Below are 22,909 nucleotides of genomic sequence, written 5' to 3' on the forward strand. Positions count from 1 at the left end.
GGGCCCGGAATGTGGGAGGGATGATCTGTGGGGAGTCATTTTGGGGGTTATTATACCTCCATCCCCATCATTCCATGTCTATATATCTTGCACAGGTGGCAGAGCTGGGGAGTGTTTCATCAACATAATTATTTGTCCGACAAGTTGTCAGATTTGACAAATTTCCTTGATTTTGATTGATTGGGTCTTCAAAAATACTTCTATTCATTTGTTATGATGGTTTGTTACATGCTGTCTCTGTTTGGATTTCGTTTAGCATATAAGTAACTGCATCAGCCTACAATTGTCTTTAACAAAGGGAAATTTTACCCTGACGTAATGTTTATTGTTAAAACAGGAGAAATGATAATCAAACATGTTGCTGAAGTGTTGAGGAAAATCCATCAAAGATGTTTCATTCCCCACCACTACATTTGCAGGAAAATATCAATGAAATGTAACCCCCTCCCCTCCCCCCCAAAAAAAAAGTAATCACAAACCATTGACAATTTAAGCTTGTGCATTATATATAAAACATAAGATATAGGGCAGCCGCTTGCATTTGACCTCAGAAATCAAGAACTTTAAATTCTAATAATTTTCATAATCTTTGATAGGTTTTCCTCAAACCTTCGGAAATGTTTTTATGATATTCTTTCTGGTATTTCATAAAACGCATTTCTGATCAGAGGGAACTTCCCCTCAAAAAGGAAAATTGCAAGAGTGAAATAAAATAATACCAGACTAAAAAAATCTAATATGAGAAAATCACAAAAATTGATTTTTGCTTCTTTTAAAATTTATTATTTTTTTACTTGAATTTCGTCAGTCACTCATTTCATCTACGAATATTGATCAGCAGATTGAACATTCGGGTTTTCTTTTCTTCAACGACATGGTCTCGGGCAGTTTATATTTGCTCATATCGCTCCTTGGACGTGAATGAAAATTTAATCAACCTGAGTACAGTTCGAACGCATTTCACACGCGCCCATTCACAAGGAAAAGGAATTCTGTTGTCACATGTTCGAGTGACATGGTCTTTGCATAGTGATAGTTGTGAAATTAAAATGACACAAATGAATGGTGCAGATGGGCTCCAGTTTTAAGAATGTTGCATACGATGTATGACAATCAATCATCATAATATGTTTCCTCATACTAAGATGATTTACGAGGAACGAGAATGAATGGTAAGAGAGGAGGGAGAATTTTCTAAAATGTCTGATTTATGTATCAGTAAATAAAAAACTGAAGGCATGTCGATGGATAAGGATAAGGTGAAAAGAGAGTGCTTAAAGAAACTCGCGCACAAAGTTGTCCAACGGTGATCTGATCTGATTTTTATGACAAGAGAACAGAATCAAAGTTTTGGGCACTTTTTTAGTATGATGCAGAAAAAACAAGTAAAGGAATTTTGAAAGCAAATTAAATAGATGAGAATTACCCTGTACAGATGGAAAACACAGGGCTCATCTTAATTGGCAAAACACAAATGACAACTTTTGTAATGTCCAAAGTAACGTATCCATTATCCAACATTTCATTGCCGATTGCTTTCGTAAAAGAAGTTGAGTAGCTCATGCTTTCATTTATATGGAAATGGTTCTGACAAAATTGCATCCGCAAATATGTTTGCTGATTGTTATGATGTGGGCGTGTATGTCGCGTGTGTGTGAGGGAGAAAAGGAAGGGAGAGGGGGAGAGAGGGAGAGAGGGGGAGAATAAGTTGAGAAGCCGTGTCGTCCAATAACTATAGAGAAAAGAAACTCTATGGAGTATGTTTCATAGTTAAAAGGGTGGTCAAGGCTGAAAATATTTATAGCTTAATATACACAGAGTAGAACTCACTGAGCAAAGCGCTGAAAATTTCATCAAAATCGGCGGATAACAAATAATAAAGTTATTGAAGTTTAAAGTTTAGCAATATTTTGTGAAAACACTCGTCATGAATATTCGTTAGGCGAGCTGATGATGTCACATCTCCACTTTCCGTTTTCTTATGTTATTACATAAAATCATATGTTTTTTCATTATTTCATACTTGTGTGAATAAAATGTCTCCCTTATTGCTTATAATGAAATAAGTTGCAGCAATAAATATCTAATGCACTAAATCAGTTGTCAATCCAATTTTTCTGGTTCTTTGAGGAAAAAATTGAATAAACCTAATTTCATATACTAAAATACAAAAGAAAAAGTGGAGACGTGACATCATCAGCCCACCTAATGAATATTCATGACGACTGTTTTTACAAATTATTACTAAACTTTAAAATGCAATAACTTTGCTATTTGTTGTCCGATTTTGACGAAATTTTCGGCATTTTGCTCGGTGAATTCAACTCTATTTATTAAGCTATAAATACTTTCAGCCTTGACCACCCCTTTAGAGGGAAATGTGTAGATGTTTAGTGTGGAAATGTGTAAAGTTACTTGCTTTTGAAACATTATTTTTCAGAAATAGGGGACAATATGGCCCCAATTATGCAGTTCATACAGAAAATAACCCCAAATTAAGAAAAGGGCAATTTTTGAGGAAAAAATGACTTGCTTGCTTTTGTCAGCGGACGACAGAGAAGAAGATGGGTGCTTCCCTGTGCGATGTTGTGGGATGGGTAGGAAGGTGTGTGTGTGTGTGTGTGTGTGTGCATATGTACATGCTTTGATCGAGTAGTCTTAATACATTAATGGTCCTCTGGTTGGAATATATAAACAACGCTGTATAAACTTCTAAACAGCGTTTTTATCTTATATTACTATAAATGATAAGACGACAAAAATCTTATAGCGCCTTTCATTGCGCTTACATATCAGTCCAAGAGCAAAAAAACACCGTTTTTTCTGACATCACTCTGACATCACTTTGGACTCAAGTCCAAATTTTCGAATTAATTCTTACTTACTTACAGACTCGATCACAAAAAATGAAAGGTCCTAGATTATAATGTTGAAGAAAGAAAACAAGTGCAGCCCTTGACTGAAGCCAAATATCAAAACAAAATCATTCGCTTCTTATTACCAAAAAAGATACTAACGAATGAAATTAGATATAAACCAGCAATGAATAAATGTTATCCAGGTACATTCCACGATTGATAAACTCATAATTCTCTTCCAAAAGGAATTGTAGATCGCGGGCTCATATAAACTGTCATATATATATATATATATATATAAATAGGTATATATATATATATATATATATATATATACATAAATAGGTATATATATATATATATAGAGAGAGAGAGAGAGCATAGCTTCATACACCTTTCTCCTTGTGATTCAGGGTGATATCGCTAAGCTATTGTTAAAGATCATGATTATAACTCTTTGAGTAACCTGTCCCGGGGTCGGCTCCTTGTTTGACTCTGTCGTATCTTCAGACCCTTAAATTGATTGAATTATTGCCCAACGCTACCTCTTCTTTATCATGACATATGTTCAATTTTCGCACGCTTTACTGCATTTTTATCAGGGAGAACCGGTCGTTCTACATGACTGTGTGAGGCGTTGTGGATGGTTTGCTGACAATGGTTATCACGTGTCTTCATACACGCGTCACATGGACTTTACATGGCGCCATTTAATAAAATAAAGAGTCGTTTGCAGAAAAGTAGCACTGAGGGATGGGAAAATGGGTGTACATCGGAAAGCTTTGTGAAAGGGCTGTTAAACGAAGAAAATGAGGTTTGGGAACGGAAGGAAAGAGGAAATACAGGCGAGTGTGAGTATGTGTGTCCGAAAAAGGGGAGACCAAGAAGAGATGGAAAGATAGATAAAGAAAGGCAGGCATAGAAGAAAGAAAGAAAGAAAGAAAGAGAAAGAAAGAAAGAAAGAAAGAAAGAAAAAAGGAGAGAATGAAAGATGGGAAGAGAAAGGTCAGTAACTAATTCAAATGGAAAAAGGCAGGCATCGAACCCGTCACATCCGGATATCCTGCAACGCACCACACCCACCTATCCACACAATCACACCAAAACTGCAAGAAACACTTGAAAACATGCAAACGGCCGCACCAATACCCCTTTCGTTTGTTCGATAAGGGTGTTTCTCTTTACTTTGCCGGATATCGAACCACGGCCTTGAATGCAAGACACGTACCACCTCACACACGCACCCGCCCTCCCAAACGCACGCACACACCAACAGCCTAATACACACACGAATCAACCTTACATACCTACACCATAGCTCTATGCCTACACATACACACCCGGGTCAGCGCGTGAATATTTTTATGATATCATAATGGTTATCCCATTTACCGACCCCCCAAATCTGTTATTTGAAGCCTTACTTTCTTCTCTCTCCCTCCCCCCTTTAATTAATTTCTTGAGAATTCATAATGGGTCGCCCCTACTGCCCCTTCTTTCAATCCCAATGTTGCGCCAAACATAATACACACACGAAATCGATGCATTGGCGATTCGAAAATTTTCTCAAGCAGCTGTCAGTGCTATATCTGTCTAATGAATTTCGTCAGCCAATCAGCATTCGTTTATGTTCTTTGTTTCTTTCGTATGTCTAGGTTAATCTTACACGTCGCTCTATTTTGAGTATAATATTGAAAAACTTTCATATTTCGACTGATTTCTGCCATCATGCCGAGTTTCGGGAGCGCTACTGAAAAATGTAGATGTGTTTTCTTCCTTTTTTAAAATATTGTTCTATTTTGTAGAAAATGTTTATTGGATACGCTGAATTTTGGCTGTGATTGCTAGTTCATATCAAAGGCGGTGGAATGGGGAGGGGGGCGCAGGAGACCTGTTCCCTCCTAAATTTGAGGAAGGGGACGCCCCCACCCCCCCCTAATTTTTTTTTGCTTCTCAAGAAATTTTAGTGTTCCCCCTAAAATTTTGATTGACATCATTTTTTCTTGACAATTTTGTTTCCGCCCCCCCTAAAGTAAGACGTATTCCCCTAAAATGTTTGTGTTCCCTTCTAAAGTTTATGTTCAGTTAAATTAGTTACCTTTGTCCATCCAAAAAATTCAGGTAGACCCCCCCCCCTAATATTTTTGGCTTCCGCCGCCAATGGTTCATATTAAGAACAGTTAGTGTATGCATTCAATATTTTATAATTGTCATCAAAATTTACATGAGCAACAAAAGCTAAATCCATTGGAATTATATTTCCTATAAGGTTTCTGACTAGGTTTATGAGCTTATATAGATATATGTATGGTTTCATTTTTCACTGTAGAATTATAAAGTCAGTTAGAATACTGAATTCCTGCACATATGTCTCGCAGAATTTCTCCATTGCCTGTCGAATCACATGGAGATCTCGTGTCCGAGTATCTTGTACAGTGAATGCCATCAAATTGAAAAAAAAATCAAGGTTAAGAGTAAACTCCATGAGCAAGCTGAACCAGAGCTTCTTGTGAAAATGGAATCGCACCCTCGAACTTCAGCCGAAGAGGGGATATTTGCCATCTTCAGTGGACATGGTGGTGGGGGAGATGAAATTGGGAACGTGAATCCAGTTTACCAGGGGGATGTGATCCACTTGCAGCCGAGGACATCACTTTCACAGTTTTCGACAATAGCTCTGGATGATCTCGAGACCTTCCAGAAGGCCCGGTTGGAATTGTCTGGGGTAATTCTCTCTGGCTTCGAGGTGGATGACGATGATGATGATGACAACGAGAGTGATGAGGAACATAATAAAGGTGACAGAGAAAACATCAGTATTGTCGACGAACATAGGGTCTCGGATACGGCAGACGCCGAGGAATCAACCAACAAAGGTATGATGGAAATAATAAAAACTCTTCGGAAAATTATGTTACAGTCACATTAGCGAATCAGAACCTTGACCGATAAGTGTTAAAAATGTGAAAACCAATGACATATCTTATTTGTTTTGTAGTAATCTTTATTATATTAATTCAAATAAAATTCATATATACATAATCAAGAACATCGTTGTTGGGTGTGAAGTCAAGTCGATTTTTTGGTGTGACTGTATACTTACTTTATATATATATATATATATATATATATATATATATATATATAAATAAATATTTAAATAAAAGAGTTGCCAAAGCTGTTGTACATTAATAGCTTCACACATTTGTATACTTTGTCACATACGTGTACTGTATCGAAGCAATAGCTTTGATCCAGCTGAGGCATGACGGCTTGTCATTGTTCAAAACCCACCTTCACCCGACAAAGGTAATTGGTATAGTGTCGAAAATCTGTCTTTCTGACGGTCAATCGGATCTCGGTCGGCCTAGCCACTAGCCCGTCTCTGTGGTCTAGTGGTTAAGGCACCGGCGCGCCGCGGCGTTCAAAGCTGGGGGCCCGGGTTCGATTCCCGGCAGAGACATTTTTTCGGCATAACCAATTTTTCCAAAGGGTAGATAGCTTTGGGGAACCTTGATTTAAGCTACGTCTACCATTGTTCTCTTCATCCATTTCTTTACAATATTTAAATAAAAGAGTTGCCAAAGCTGCCGTACATGTATAGCTTCACACATTTATATATATATATATATATATATATATATATATATATATATATATATAATATATAAATGTGTGAAATTATACAGGTACAACAGTGTCAAAAATCTGTCTATCTCACAGTCAACCGGATGGGGGTTGCCCTAGCCACTAACCCGTCTCTGTGGTCTAGTGGTTAAGGTACCGGCGTTCAAAGCTGGGGGCCCGGGTTCGATTCCCGGCAGAGACATTTTATCGGCATCACCAATTTTTCCAAAGAGTAGATAGCTCTGGTGAACCTTGATTTAAGCTACGCCTACCATTGTTCTCTTCATCACAATATATATATATTTATATAAATACATAACCTCGGCCGCGTCAGACAAAAAAAAGGTTTAAAGATGGGAGTTGCAGCTGTTAATCTGTTTGGTGTATTACGAAGTAAGGGATTTAACAACGACGATCTGGCGCTGCACAGAGGCTGTCGGTCCCACTAACAATTGGGGAACAATTAATTTTCGGAGTATTTCTGTTTCAGAGTTCTAATTCAGTTTTCTAGTTCGAGCAACATGTTATGGATTTCCATTTCCGTTTTAGTTTTATATAATACCTTCCTGATTTATTTTTTGTTTTTACTTTCATTCAAGGAAGTAATGAGGAAAATTTATTGTTATCATGGTATTCTTTGACCAAAATCCTATAGACATAATAATGAATAACTTTTGCGCGATACAGAGAAATTAATAAGGTCATTATCACGGTCTCGTTTCGTAAATATTGGTTTCTATGGAACATGCCATTCCATCATGGTAGCCAGTCACACCAACGAAACGAATTCTAAACCAACTTATGGTCTGTCAATGGTAGTAATACCGTGGTCACATTTGCTCTACGGCGGCCGTACAGCGAGTCGAAAACAGCCGTTTTATTTTGTTTTACTAATACCACCTATATGTAGCTCGTACAAATGTTAAAACGGCTGTATTCGACTCGCCGTACGGCTGCCGTAGAACAAATGTGACCAAGGTATGATACCTCAGTCACATCTCCCCTGCAGCCGCCGTACGGCGAGTCGAAAACAGATTTTTTTTTTGTACCAGCTACATATGGGTGGTTTGAATAAAGTTAGATAATAACGGCTGTTTTCGACTGTTTGGTCGTACAACGCTCTAAAAGAGAGTTTTCGCACACTCTATCTGTCTATAGCGCGAGTCAGAAAAAAAAATGTTGCACTGTTTAAATTAAGAATTTTAAAAAGAAAATGTGGGATGCAGATAGAATTCCTGGCATGTATGGATAGAGTAAAGATTCCTTTGTCACTTTTTTCAGTGTTATTGTTATGGTTGAATGCACAACAGCCTTTGTTTGAAAAAGTGTAAAAACCCATTTGCGCCAAGTCAATTACCTGCTGAAACAGACACAAAATTACTCACACAAACACTGAGCGTAAAGAATATACGTACATTTATGTTAATTAATCAAGAAAAATAAACAAAAGAACCAGTGAATCAACAAATTAGGTTCACTGAAAATGTTTCTTTTCATTGTCATTCTGGCCACAACTTGGACAAAGCTTCCTGCCTCCAATCTTCCACACGTTGTCCATTTCTCTCGATGCACTTCTGGGCTCGATGGAACATTGCTGCCATGGCCCCGCGAAGTGTCTGCCTGTCTTCGTCTCGGGGTACCTGAAGTCAAAAGTGTGTAGCACCCCACCTGCTGCATGTCTGGATGACTTGCAGCAGCGCATCATCAGAGTTGCACCTTTCTTGCACCCCAGTGTGTACTATTTATGGTGTACAATAGAAATATTGTAAGGTGCTTCACACCTTAGCACCCCCGCTTCCCCGGGCCATGGTGTTGAGTATATATGCCTATATCTCTAACGTTTCATTTGTTTTTACTTCAGATAAACCTACTTACAAGTTCATTGCCATCCTTCGCGCCTTTTTGAAGTGGATCTTCCTTCTAGGATTCCTCTATATCTTTATCTGTTGCCTGGACATCCTGTCTCTAGGCTTTAGCCTCCTTGGTGGTAAGGGTATCGGGGTGGTGGTAGCTAATAACGACCTCCTGACGAACCCACTGTGCGGTCTCATGATTGGGCTTCTGAGTACGGTCCTAGTACAGAGTTCCAGTACTACAACCTCTGTAGTGGTGTCAATGGTATCAGCACATGTGGGTATGTACCATTGGCTCTTAAGTCATTCATTATCTAACTTTTCTCCTCAATAATTATACCCTGATTTTATTATTTAAAATCCTGATACCACTTGTCGAAATGGTAATCATTAGAAGTAATTTGTATTAACAAAATTAATGGAACCTGCTTTTGTATTACAATGTAGCAGTTGATAAATATACGGTTGTAATGAATAAACTATGCGATTCGTTGCGACCAGAATTTCAAAGAAATTGTAAAGCATTTGATATAAACTTTCCAACCAATAAAATCTTAGAGATCTGAAATCAAAACAGTGGTAGGACTATACTGGAATCGAAATTCATTCTATTTCGTGCCTCCCGGTAGGAATAAAAGCAAATTCAATTCCAAATCGTAATGACGTCATTATGGGCAGCGACTTGAAGCCGATATGGACTTTACTCCGACTAAAGGGCTTGTCGCCGGAGGAGACAAAGCATTGGGGGGCACAGCATTGTTCACAAACAATGCAGTGCCCCCCCCCCCATGCTTTGTCTCCGCCGGGTCACGGTCCGCTACTGCATGTAATTGAAAATTTGCGTCGTATCTGATCGCATAGTGTGCGCTCGAATTCATGGATCTATTGATAAGAGACACAAATCATTATACAGATAATCTTCATTTTCATGGTGAAAAGCTGTTATTTGTTTTGTCAAACAAGCATTTCCCATTATGTTTCTCAGAAGCTAGTGAAAAGAAAATCCGCCCAGAAAACACGAAAGGGAAATTGTTTGAGAGAAAAGTAAAGTATAAAATGTGGATTAGGTGACAGTTCGAACAATATCGGACAATAGGGGAAAGTTATTACTTTTAAAATTTGTAACAAAAAAGTGCTTTCAATACCTATGAAGAATTGAAATTGCTGATGCCATTGTGGTGTAAAGGGACTAATATTCCATTTTATCTCCAATTTGCATACTGTGTAAAATGTGATTTGTTTTTTCTTCTCCTTGAAAAGTTTTACTAGTAGCACAATTTTCTTTTTACTTTGATTACTGCCCTAGCAGGAAATATATTTACGAGTAACCTAACGAAAAAAAAAATCCTAGATGATTTACTTACCGAATTACCGATTTCAAATTGACAGTCTTTTATCTTGATAGCAGCTATTACTTTTTTATTTCTCGGTTCGATTTCTTTCACACTGTCTTGTCCTGTGGTAACTTCAACCCTTTTTTACATACATGATCCCTATTGTTATTCCACAGTATCTGTCAAACATGCAATACCAATTATCATGGGAACAAACATAGGATCAGCAGTAACGAACACTCTTGTATCGTTTAGTCAGGTGAGGATACACTACCAAATCATCATGATCATGTCTCAAGAAGCCGAGAGCAGTAATGGCATTTTGAAGAGGTTGATTAGCGTTGTGGAGCGTTGTGGCCCAGTGGATTAGTCTTCGGACTTTGAAACAGAGGGTCGTGGGTTCGAATCCCAGCCATGGCGTAATTTCCTTCAGCAAGGAACTGATCCACAATGTGCTGCACTCAACCCAGGTGAGGTAAATGGGTACCGGTAGGAAGTAATTCCTTAAGAAGCTGTGTGCGCTATGAACGCCTAGCTTAGCCGGGTAATATAGGAGCGCCTTGAGCACCTAACAAGGTTGGTATGTGCGCAATATAAATATCCTATATTATTATATTATTATTATTAAAACATCTTTGACATATTTTTGCACGTTTAAACCTGGTGATTCTATGCGTTGGCGGGGGGAGGGGGATGCAATGGGTGCACGTGTGCCCTTTCGCTGAGGTAGAGGAGTACTCCTCCGAGATTGCAGTGTGAAAGGTTTATGTTTGAGTGAACCCCGAATATCCTTCTTTCATTTATTGATAGGTGCGAGACAAGGATGAATTTAGACGTGCATTCGGTGGTGCAGCAGTCCACGATATCTTCAATTGCCTTACCGTAGCCGTTCTGCTCCCAGTGGAGATGGCCACGAGCTATCTGGAAGTCATGACCGGCGCCATCATCGAAACATTTGACTTCAGCGATACGAATACATCCGTGGAGTTCTTGAAAGTCATCACGAGTCCATGCACCGATGTCATTGTGCAAGTTCGATCTGTAAGCATTTGTTTTTCTATATCAGCATGAGAAGGCTGATGTTGGAGTGTGGAGTAGGCCCGAAGACCTAATGAGCTTAAATTGTCCAAGCCGCAACTGCTATATGTCCTGCTATCATATATTATGGCCTGGTGGGACTTGGACGTACGTTCGGTCGCATTGCTTTTAGTCCATGCTTCACCTGTTGGATATGGACAGATGGCGATTGCAGCTCGCAGCCGTATGTCAATCTGTCGTGAGCGGTTCTTCTTTTTTTGGAGCACGGGCGTCGCAGCAGTAACCACCTCTGAGCAAATTAATACCATCCGTGTGTCATAATCTGCCGTCGTGATCAAATCCAACCATAGACATGCGCATGTCGGCGTCTTCGTTTGGGTCTACCCGGACACTAGTTATTAGAATGGGACATTTAATAATTGAGAACTCTTAAGGGGAGCCTAGAGTGCCTCACGTGCGAGTTATTCGTGTTCAGGACGTAATTAGCACGTATAGAGGTACGATACCCTGCGTGTAACTTGCGTTTTTATGAACACCTCGCACCATTCATGGACAGCTCTAACAGCCATATTGTGTGTTCTGCGTGCTCCCGCATGCTTGATCAAAGAGTGCGGACCCTAGTGTGCGGCACGGGAATTGTTTTACAAATTTACCACAGAGCTCATATACAGCAAGGGAGGCGCAAGAGGGCTTGGTAGTTACCAGATTACACTGCCCGTCAAAACTTTTTAACATGGCAGTATCAGTGTTAGCAGTATTTGCATGGCGTTTAAATCATGAATGCGTGTAATGTTTATTGGATACTGCAATCGTCGATGGTGCTCACCTGTTTATGATCCGATGTAGAGTACTTAATTACTGGAGTAGTTTAATTTTGCTCTATAGTTGTTTGGCGTTTTAGCTGTTTCCACAGGTGAGTCATCAGAAAATTACTAAGAACATGATATAAGGTGTGAATTTAAATATGCCGAAGTTCAATGAGGCAAGAACACAATTCAATTCAGTATTTATTTCCAAATTCATTAAAAAGAACAAAAGACATCTTATAATACAGTCGTAAGGATGGATTATACAGAAAGGCAATACAGGAATAATTAGGAGACTTAAAGTTAGAACTAGAAATTTAAAGGTTGAAGGTTATGAAGTGTGGGAGGATTTTATTTTCTTTTTAAATCTGTTTACATTGTGGATGTGAGCTCAGTCCTAGATTTCAGGAGGATGGATTTTTCAGCAGCGATGGTGTGATACTTTTCCCATAGACAGAGGTTGCTGAAAAATCCACCATCCAAATCTCTAGAACTGAACTGCATTCCGAGTTGTAAATTCCTTCAGCAATAAATTGATCCACATTGTGCTTTATACAAAGATAAACAGGGACTTGGCAGGACTTAATTCCTTAAAATGCAGCAGTGCGCGTTACAACAGCTAGGTAAAGCCAGTGAAATTGAGCGCATAAAGACTTATGGGGCCCGTTGCAGAAAGAGTTGCAATCAAACGCAACTCTAAAAATCATACGCAATTTGATTTTCAACCAATCAACAGCGCGCATTTGGGACTTGCAATTGATTCTTTGGCTTGCGTTTAAACGCAACTCTTTCTGCAACGGGCCCCTGATAATGTAAGTATTATCGCTGCAAATAAGGAAGTTTAAATTTTATTCTTTGAGATAAGACTATTCATACAGCTTATGTTTTTTTGTATTATTCTTTGAATACAGGTTAATGTGGACGACATTGATCTTTTGTTAAGAGAGAACACAACGGGCGGGCAAAGCATCATCCGGAAATGTATAGATGTCCCTAGAAACTCGTGTAAGTCCATTTAGAGTAAAATATTGATTCTTTCACGAGGAATGTACTCAAGGCCGGCGTCGAGGCCACATTTTGCTGGCCTTGGCCTCGAAAGGGATCAAAACGACAAAGGCCGTCATGTGGGTTCCGTGGCATTTACTCCAGCTACAATTGCTCCGGTGGAATATCCGCACTTGAATAGACACATAAAATCTAACCTCCAAAACTAACTAAACCCTAATCCTTATCTTTACATTTTTCAGAATGAATACTTTGTTACAATCCTTTTTGTAACCCTACGCCCTCTGAGATAGTAAGAACGGAGCAAATGTAACAGGGGCAAATGAATGTCGTGTCACCGTAGTGTGACCTATTTTACAACCATAAAATGGGTACCAAACACAAAGGTTTGGTGATTAATCGTACATTTGATTTTCACGATTATTTATACATTGTATAGAAGATGCGTTCAATCCTAACAAAAAATATACGATGATTGCAAAGCGTTGTGTTAATACAATCGATTTAAACAATTTTACCTTGGCTTTGATTTTCTAGTTTAGTACTTGTGGTACTGATTTTCTAGTTTATTACTCGTTTCAACAAACGTCTTTGTTTATTCTTGTCCTTCGACCAGGTACATTCAACCATTTCTTTGCCCACACAACGCTGTCAGATATTCAAGTCGGCTTTATAGTCCTTTCAATATCCCTCTTCGGGGTGGCCTGCACCTTGATACTGATGGTGAAACTCTTGAACTCTTTCCTCGAGAGCAGTATCACCCGTTTGCTGAGGAGGTTCGTCAACGCAGACTTCCCAAATTACATGGGCTTTCTCTCAGGGTACATCGCTATCCTGATCGGTACGGTTTGTACTTTTTTCCTGCAGAGCAGTTCAATCTTCACCTCACTTCTTACCCCACTGGTCGGGATGGATGTGCTATCCATAGACCGGGTGTACCCATTGACCTTGGGGTCAAATATAGGGACGACCATTACGGGAATCATTTCTGCGTTGGCGAGCAACGGCGGTGAACTGGAAGATACTTTACACATTGCGTTGTGCCACTTCTTCTTCAATGTAACAGGAATATTAATATGGTACCCACTACCGTTGTTGAGGAGAGTTCCAGTTACGTTAGCCAACAGTCTTGGGAACAAGACATCTAAACATCGATGGTTCGCTGTTCTTTACGTAGCGGTTATGTTTCTCATATTACCAGGTGCAGTCTTTGGAATGAGTGTCGCAGGAGACCCCTACCTCTTTGGAATCGGGTTGCCACTTCTGGTATTGGTAGCTGCTGTCATTTTAATTAACATCGCGCAGCATAAAGCACCCCAACTTTTGCCTACCAAACTTAAAACTTGGGAATGTCTACCAGCTTGGATGCATTCATTAAAGCCATTTGACAACATGTGTGTTTGTGTTTGCTTAAACGAAACAAACCCTTCAAGGGAATTTCATGCTAGCGCTTGAATCGGACAGAACCAACGGTACTGTATGAAAGGAGTTTATTACCACTGACAACTTATACAACCATGCATGTTAGGCCTTTCTGCGCGAAAAGTGTGTGTGTTCTTTTTTTTAGATGTCTAAGTGAAATCTAATGAAAATATGTTTTGTATTTGTTTTATATCTGTATGATAGTTATAATCTTTCTAAAATCATTCGAAGATTAATTCGAAAATATAGTGAAACGGGTAGGAAAGATCATGGGCCGCCGAACCGTTCAAAATCAAGTTAGTAGGGAATTTGAGTCCCTTTATCATGTTTAATATAGGAAGTGGTTTGAACCTCGGTGACACTGACGGCATTTGCCCCGGTCTTAAATTTCTCAGAAGGCATTGTTAGAGTTTGGATTATAATAGAGTTTTTGGTTCATGATAATGGGCTCACAGGCCTATATAATTCATTTCCCATAGACTCGTGTGTTAAAGTAGCACTTAAAAAGAATTCATAAAAAATAAGGAGTAAATTCGAGGGTTGAATGTTTACAACCAGTGGATAGGAGAAATGTCTGACATTCCATATCTGACCAGAAAAGGGTACCTCGACTGGCTCATTTGAAAAATAAATCAGCATTTATGAAGACTACACCTGACGGGACCAAATTCATCACTTGAGAGAGTAAAATGGCCCTAATTCTTCCGCCAGTAAAAATATAGTTCCATAGTGGTGATATATCTTTCCAATTTGGAAAAAAGTAAGTTCAGTAGGTACTCTCCCAAGAATCAGTGTTAGATTGTCGGTCATATTCATTCATTTGTGTCAATCAGCAATATCATATTTAAAAATTGGGGTTGGCTCGAATGAATATCTATGGCCTGCCTGTTGTGGTTAGGCCCGTGCAACCTGTAGTAAAGATAGAGATTAGAGTTTCTTTATTTTGGGAGATTAGGTTTTTGGTTTGGCTAAATGTGCAGATTTTCCGTCTGAGCTATGTGTAGCCGGAGCAACTGGCATGGAGCCTGACCCTCAACTGACACTTTACATAGTCACAATTTGACAACGATGAAGTAATAGTGATCGCGGCATCGATGTACATTGTGTTTTATGTTCGAATATTAATAAATATTTTGTCAACATCAAACCCAGACTAAATAAAAGACATTTCATTCCGTTAACCATTCTCATATTATCTTCAAATTTTCAGAATAATGTTATTTCGTAAATAAAGAAGCTTTGATAGGAGATATTATAATTTGTTAACAAATATTCGCCATTACTCCTATTAGGATCGTATGCGCGATCTGTAATGAAAATCATAAGTCAGAAAAATTGGAACCAGTGGGATACGATCTTAAACACAAAGCAGTAATGCCGAAGATTTGTTTAAAAATTGCAATTTCTCCTATCAAAGCTTCCTTACTTACCATCTATTGTCGAAGGCGGGCTGCATTTGCATAATGAGTCAGAAAAAAGAGGATCGAGGGTATTTGAATTCCAGTTCATCGTGACTTGGCCGTGAACCGGAATAGCCTGGTGGTTAAGTAGCTGCCTTCAAGCAGTAGATGACAGGTTCGAATCCCGCTGGTTCCATTTTTTTCTGACTTATGATTTTCATTACAGATCCAGCATACTATCTTAAACACATAGGAGTAACGCCGAAGAATTGTTTACAAATAATGTTATTTCGTTGTTAAATCCTTACATCCTTCAATATAACATAATCCAGTCTTCATTGTATATTATAAATTAATAATACGAATTGATATTAGAATGTTAAGTTAACTTAGAAAACACAAGGAGCCAGAATAAAAGAGGACTAAACAGACAGAAAACATACAAAAAACTTCACTCTATAAAAAAAATATTGGGTAAAAGTGCTCCATGATGGTAAATATGTGTAAAAAACAAACAAAAAACGTTGCAGGCAACAACTTTTCGTAAATTGTAATATTTACATTTGAACGCACTGTCGTGCGTGGCAAATCAGCCACCTGAAACATATTGTGTGAATGTTTTTACCTTTTTGCATTATTTGATACTTTTCTCTCATATGATGGTTCTCAATTTCTAAGACATTGTGAAACATATATAACGTTCGTCGATATTTTCCCATTTGAAAGGATCCATGGTTACTATCTCGGAATGGAGGCGAGGGGTACTTGAATTATGATTGGAAGGAAGTGCAAGGCTCGGGGCTTGAAACACTTACCCATTTCTAAGGGTCATTTGGCCGCGATCAGGTACCCATGTCTAAGGATTTTTCTCAAAATACAGACCAACACATAAGGATTTTGGTCTGCAGGTCGTGCCAGGTATGCACAGAGTGACGTACCCTGGTGCCCATTGCTATCGTACTAAGATGTGAAAATACTATACAGGTAGAATCTAGTCGTCACGGCGTCCCGGCTACGCGTGACTAATATAAACATTTCCGGTGGCTTTTCCTGTGGATTCTTAAGTATTTGTATTTTTCGTTCAGAATCGGACCTATGTCTAAAGGTTATTCAGTTAAAAAAATAGGACCCATGGCCATGGCTAAGGATTTCTTGCACTAGCAAGACCCATGTCTAATGATTTTGTTTTGCCAAAAAAAAAACGAGTTACTGGAGCGACACATCCCCGTATGAGGTATACACGCCAGTATGGGTCATTTGACCGTGAACAGGTACCCATCTTTAAGGAATTTTTAAAGTCAAAATACAGACCAACACATAAGGATTTTGGTCGGCAGAGTGTGCCAGGTATGCACAGAGCGACGTACCCTGGTGCCCATTGCTATCTTACTAAGATGTGGAAATACTAGAGGTAGAATCTAGTCGTCCCAGGGTTCCGACTACACGTGACTAACATAGAAATTTTCGTGGTTTTCCGGGGGCTTTTCCTGGGTATTCGTATAAGTATTTGCGTGTTTTTTTTTTTAGAAACGGAACCATGTCTAAGGGTTATTTAGTTGAAAAATAAGACCCATGATCCATTATCTATTGTTATATTTGGGAAAAGATCCAACAATTTGGTAAAATTCTTATTTTGCTTATTAATATAATTTCTTCCAGACATACAAACTAACACTGGGGTAATCATTATTTTGACTGAATTCTGTATGAACTCATATTAAAATCGTTAGCACAAATGGCATTTACCTTTAAAATGCCGGTCATTTAATACACCTTTTCTTCTCGTTTTTAACAACACCGGTCGGCGATAGCCATTATAGTGAGCTACCCATAGAGGTATATATTTCCTAATTCATAACCTGACAAAGAAGAGCACGAGATTTTAGTGTTTGAAGAATACTATATATATATATATATATATATATATATATATATATATATATATATATATATATATATATATATATATATATATATATAATATCACTATTTTCTAACATTTTGCAATGCTGTATAAGGCAGTTAGGGTAGTGAAACCTGCATTCAATTTAAGAAATTATTCTTAAAAACAAACCGAAAACAATATTATGATTCTTACAATAGAGCAAGCAAACCAATCCTATAAATAATGTTAGTGCTTTCGATGTCAGTACCTTTTGAACTGATTAATCAGAAACATTTATTTTATTATGGTTTAGGTTTCTGACAGCATCCTGATAATTAAATGCATGAAACCAAAAGGGGAAAATGTATTTTTATTTATCTGTGTGGACTGTTTTCTGATCTTTCAATCTTACTCATCGAGTTGATATTAGAAGTTTAACGCGTTCAGTCCGTAATTCCGTAATTCTTTTATCATTAATTTCAAAATCACCATGGAAAATGATGACTTTGTAAATATCAACATCCATCGTTACATCAGCACTATAATAACTTGTCTATTCTTCAGCTTTCTTCTCTGTTTCTCCCTTCTGTCTCCACTAGCCCCGGAGGAAACGCGGGGTGGGACTTTGGATACAGTTTGCCATTGCTCTTTATTGGCTGGTGTGTTCTTCATGCAAGCTCTTATGATATGGTTTATTTGGAACAAAACGAGGTTTCATCAACAGCAAACCATCTTGTGGCCAAGGCGTTGCCGACACTGTGCCGGAGCTTTGGATGTTGGAAGGAACAAACCCGAAGTCCGTGGATCTCAGAATGAAACATGGCCTAACTCCGATGCGACTGGGACCACCCTGCGTTCGAAGCCCGATGATCGTTCTCCGACATCCCGTAGTGAATCAGAAAGCAGATTAGAACTTGTCCACAATACCAAGTGCAAGCGAGTGTCTTCGTCGCTGCCCATTGGAACACACCATTTGAGATGGAATGACGTGGTGGAGACACGTTTAACGGGATCGTGTCGTTCCTTCGGTCATCGAGCTCGAGGACCTGAGCAAGGACGGGCCATTCGAAGTCGGAGTTATGGAGCAATAGGAGATTGCTTGACAAGGAGAGAAAGCAATCACAGAAAAGTGGTACCTTCTATGGAAATGGCTTCCTGCTCCACGGGTAGTCAATCCGAAGGCGTTGATGACACTATCGACACTGAAAATGGAGTGACAGATGTTCTACGAGACACGGCAACGCCATTGGGTGCAGAAGACTCAAATCTTCGCGTATCACGAGATTTGAACTCTGTTCCAACCGTTCAGATCCCAATGCATTTCAACTCCTTATGCAAAGCTTTCTGCGTCATTGGTGTGATAGAAATGGTCGGATTTCCCTTCCGCGTCGCGATATCCATCTTCTGCGTGTCAAAGGAACACTCAATGGCTACTTTTTCCCGAGAGATTCTCACCCTCTCCATCATCATGGTAATTCCTTTAGCAATGGTCCTGATAATGAAGTTTGGCGATTCTGTGCTGGTCGAGACTGCTTCGAACTGCTACGTTGTAGGAGTAATCAACGGTGGATGCATGTGGATGTCTGCTGTCGGTGTCATCATACCTGTCAGTAAGCTAATGGGAAATTCTTTCATCGAACCCAGTGATGCAATTTGTGTAAGGAACATTAGCTTTCTTCAAGAAGTGACGAAGCTATTCGGTGAGATTTCTTGAACACGTCTCTTATCGGTAGCCAGTGGCAGAGGCGGACTGTGACCGGGGGATACAAAGCATTAGAGAGGCACAGCATTGTTCACAAACAATACAGTGCCCCTCCAATCAATTGTCTCATCCGGGTCACGGTCCGCTACTGGTTAGTGGCAATATACTTGGCAGGTGAAGAGTAGATGTAGTTTAGTTGAGGAAAGACCGATGTTTTGAAAAAGTCTTTGGTGATGAGAGCAATCCGTTGGGAAAGTAAAATAAGTTGTGACGACATTTGATGACGTCACTGTAATGCCCTTTTGTCATATAAGATATCCAAGCTTGTTTTTTTTGCCTTTTAAATCTGGTATTCATTTTTTTTTGTTCTCATGATGGTGCCGATGAATGTGGGTGTGGTTGTGTGCAGGTGAGGTCGTGTGGAGTGGGTGTGTGTGTGTGTGTAAGAGACAGAGAGAGGGGTAAGGAGAAACAATAGACGAACAGAGAGACTGCTCAAGATAAATAGGTCATGAGATAATTGTCACAGAGACACGTCAGAGGAAACCTATCTTCGCTAATAAATTACAGTCAATCAAAAGTGTATAACTTTACAACCAATCTTTAATAATACGCTCGATCTCAAGTTCACATCTGATGAAATGTCCTATTGTAATTAATAATTCACTCCTTCTGTTCGTTCAGGTCCATCATTCGCACACTTGTATATGAGCAGCGGGATAATCGGAATGGCTATCATAACTTCTAAGTGGTCTACGGTAGTACCAAGACAGTTTCTGAATCTCCACGTCACAGATCACGCAGTATTTGAGCCTTTTCAGTCCAGTGGTATCGGGATTCGGAAACACATCGCTTCATTCTGTCGCCATGTGGTAAAAATTTGCAGGAATGAGAACAGGGCTTCGCCAGACAGGGAGCATTTGATCCAAAACGGGGTTATGAAATTTCGAGATCGCTTGCGCCGTACTCTGGTATTGGTGTCCATAAAGCTTTCTACAGCTGGGTTCCTTTATATCTGCCTCAGCAGTTTCCTCCTGGAAGAGCGTGCGGAGTTGTCCAAACATACGAGAGTCTACCTACAGTGGTCTTGCGAAATGGTTTTTACGCTGCCTTTAGTCATCATGTTGCTTCACCATAACAGCACCTTTCGAAAGACTAACTGCAAGTTCATTGAGGGTTACTCGAGTTTCATGAACTTTCTCGATGGCGGTGACATCGTCTTACTGACTGCTCTTTTCGGCATCTGTGCGATCTCTTTCATGCGATTCGTAGCAGCCATCGGAATCATACTTCACTGGCTTGGTAGCGGCTCGACCGACAACATAGATTTAGCTTTTTTCGCCGTTATCTATTCACTCTTTGATCTCTTTCGAGCATGGGTCATGACTTACTTCCTCTTCCTGGTTCAGCGACAAAACCTAGCATCAGAAGCCAAGACGAAATGGATAATTATTTGTCTGGTTTATACTGCAGTCACCAATATAAGCCAGTGGATCCTGGACAGCCTTGAGAGGGATACGTGGCCCGTCCAATCTGTTTATTTTGCTGAAGGAATAGGCCATATAATGGGGATGCTGCTCAAGCCAGTTGGGATGCTCTATAAGCTCTTCGCGTCAGTTGTGGCATGCGACGCCTTGCAGAACATCTTCAGCAAATCACCACCGCCAAGCGTTTGAAAATGAAAAATGCTATGTTCTTGATTTTTCTTTCCAAAATCAATGAACAAGAATTCAGCCGTGTCCTCTGCACACAGGGAAAGCATAGGCAGTGGGAGGGTTGACCACGCCTATGTGTAATGTGTGTGTGTGTGTGTGTGTGTGTGTGTGTGCATCCATCTCTCTCCCTCCCCCTCCCTACTTATCTTTGCCCTCTCTCTCTCCCTCTCGCTCCCCTTTCAGTACTTTATTCCTTCTCTCTTCTTTATCATGTCTTTGTTTTCTTTTTAGTTTTTAGTATCGTCCCGTATCTCTGTCATCTTTTTATAATTTCTCGCTATCACTCACCATCTTGTTATTATTTCCAATATTCTATTTTAACTTATTGTATTTACACCTGCGAATGAGTCCCATTTCTCAAATGTTTGATATACTTTCTTAGGGGATCCACGCTCTACAAGCAATGCTTTTTAGTGGATCCCCTCATTTCCATATCAGATTCTGTTAAAACTATTTTACAAATATTTTGTAACTTGTAATTGATTTGTAATCATTGTTATCACATTTCATTTGTTTTTGTCTATATTTATAATGTATGTTTGATTTGTATTTGCTTGTAATGTTGATAATGGAAATGGAAAATAAACTTGAACTTGAATTTGAAATTTTGTAATACCGTTTTTTGTGTCTTTTTTGCTTATTTGCATTGATTTTGATTTCACTTTATGTAATCAGTTCTATGCCTACATTTGAACAATTTGAATTACCTTTGTTCATTTTTTTGGGGGGGTTCTATATAATTAAAACTAACTGCGCCAATGGTTCCATCTTTGTTTATTATCTATACTGCATGTATAAACAACGAGTTATGTGAAATATGACATTAATTCAACATTGTTGAATAAGACCATTGTGAGCTCGTTGGAGAAAGATCTAGCATAAGTCCCACACACTCGTTTTCATTGGTTAGAAATCAAATTTCGTTTGATTTTTGGAACTTCGTTTAATTGCAACTCTTCCTGCAATCAGCCCTAAAGGGTTTTTTTTACAGAGGATGAAGCGTATGAATTAAAATCCAATTACCACACTGGTCAGAGCATACTAAGAATGACAATGAATTTATTTGACCCATGTCACCCTTACCCAGGTATTGGAGCCACTTTCATGAAAACGTTACAATATAATCTTGTGTTATATTTTGAATATTTACAGACTATTGCCCGCCCATGACAAAAGGGAGTATGTGACAATTTTTTCAAAATTCACTTTTTCATCCCAAACTGTTGTAATAGTCATGTTACACAACCTGCACCATATTGCAACCCCCTTAATACCATAATTAATGAGTAATTAAGATATTAAAAAGGAAGTATCTTGGGTTTTCAGAGTTAAACCCATCACAGAAGGGAGTATGGGACAAGAGCGAGTTAACGGTGGCTTACAATCTCAGCTTATCCCCTGAACAAACAAGAGTAGGAAGCCTGAATGCACAGACACAATACCATGTCATCTTTACATACTTGTAATGAAGAGCTTAGCCGTCTTGTTTGCAAAGAAAACCCATGACAGATGGAAGCAAAGCTTGAGTTCAATGCTACTTTATGCATTGTTTGATTATTTAGCTTTTTCCTGAACCATGACTTGTATGCAGTGCATATTAATTATAATAGGTTGATACAATTAATATATAAATAATTTTAAAATCTCTATCATACTGGATTTTATGAAGACGGTTCTATGTGGTACTTGCACTATGCAGTACCAATCGACTTCATCATACGATTTGGAAATTGGCGTCTCTCGTTTCCATGGCAATTATTAAACTACCAACCCCCTATTTCTATATCAAGAGTTTTCAATAATTACACTATTGTAGTTCTCTGCTTGAAAAATAGTGAGAAATACAGCAGACCAAATACACGATATATACATGTGTCCATGAACATGGACTCAAAATACATATTTACATATTTATGATTGAGGGTAGCCAACAGTTACCATTGATATTTTAAAAACATGTTAATTTTGTTGTCTTTTGTTTTGGGGTTAAGATATATTGCTGTTTGAGCATTTCCCACAAAAAGGAGACCCATTTTGAATATTTGCTTCCTTTTGTCACGGTTAAAGAGTGGGAGTAACTTCAGGTAACCCAGTACAAAAGGAAGTATGGGACATTTTTTTCGTAAAATATGCCGGGCAACCACAAAATTCATAAGTGGTCAAATAGTACACCGGACTGACTACAAAACTGGTACAACAGCTTTGGATCAAATTAAAACACTTCTTAGGGCTGTTGAAAATACACGTTTTGCTTCATAAAATGA

At 38.9% G+C, this 22,909-nt stretch overlaps 2 protein-coding genes across 2 annotated transcripts; both read left to right on the top strand.

Moving 5' to 3' along the window:
• Positions 1–5,373: 5,373 nt before the first annotated feature.
• On the top strand, positions 5,374–12,596 carry LOC121431206 (sodium-dependent phosphate transport protein 2B-like). Its single transcript, XM_041628716.1, has 5 exons — positions 5,374–5,734; positions 8,347–8,619; positions 9,849–9,931; positions 10,483–10,713; positions 12,428–12,596. The coding sequence occupies exons 1-5, from the start codon at positions 5,374–5,376 to the stop codon at positions 12,533–12,535; spliced, it is 1,056 nt and encodes a 351-aa protein (XP_041484650.1). The 3' UTR covers positions 12,536–12,596.
• Positions 12,597–12,888: 292 nt separating this feature from the next.
• Positions 12,889–14,447, top strand: LOC121431207 (sodium-dependent phosphate transport protein 2B-like). The gene is made up of 2 exons (XM_041628718.1): positions 12,889–12,907; positions 13,138–14,447. The coding sequence occupies exons 1-2, from the start codon at positions 12,889–12,891 to the stop codon at positions 13,974–13,976; spliced, it is 858 nt and encodes a 285-aa protein (XP_041484652.1). The 3' UTR covers positions 13,977–14,447.
• The last annotated feature ends 8,462 nt before the right edge of the window (positions 14,448–22,909 follow it).

The sequence above is a fragment of the Lytechinus variegatus genome, chromosome 17, assembly GCF_018143015.1.
Source record: "Lytechinus variegatus isolate NC3 chromosome 17, Lvar_3.0, whole genome shotgun sequence".
Classification (NCBI taxonomy): domain Eukaryota; kingdom Metazoa; phylum Echinodermata; class Echinoidea; order Temnopleuroida; family Toxopneustidae; genus Lytechinus; species Lytechinus variegatus.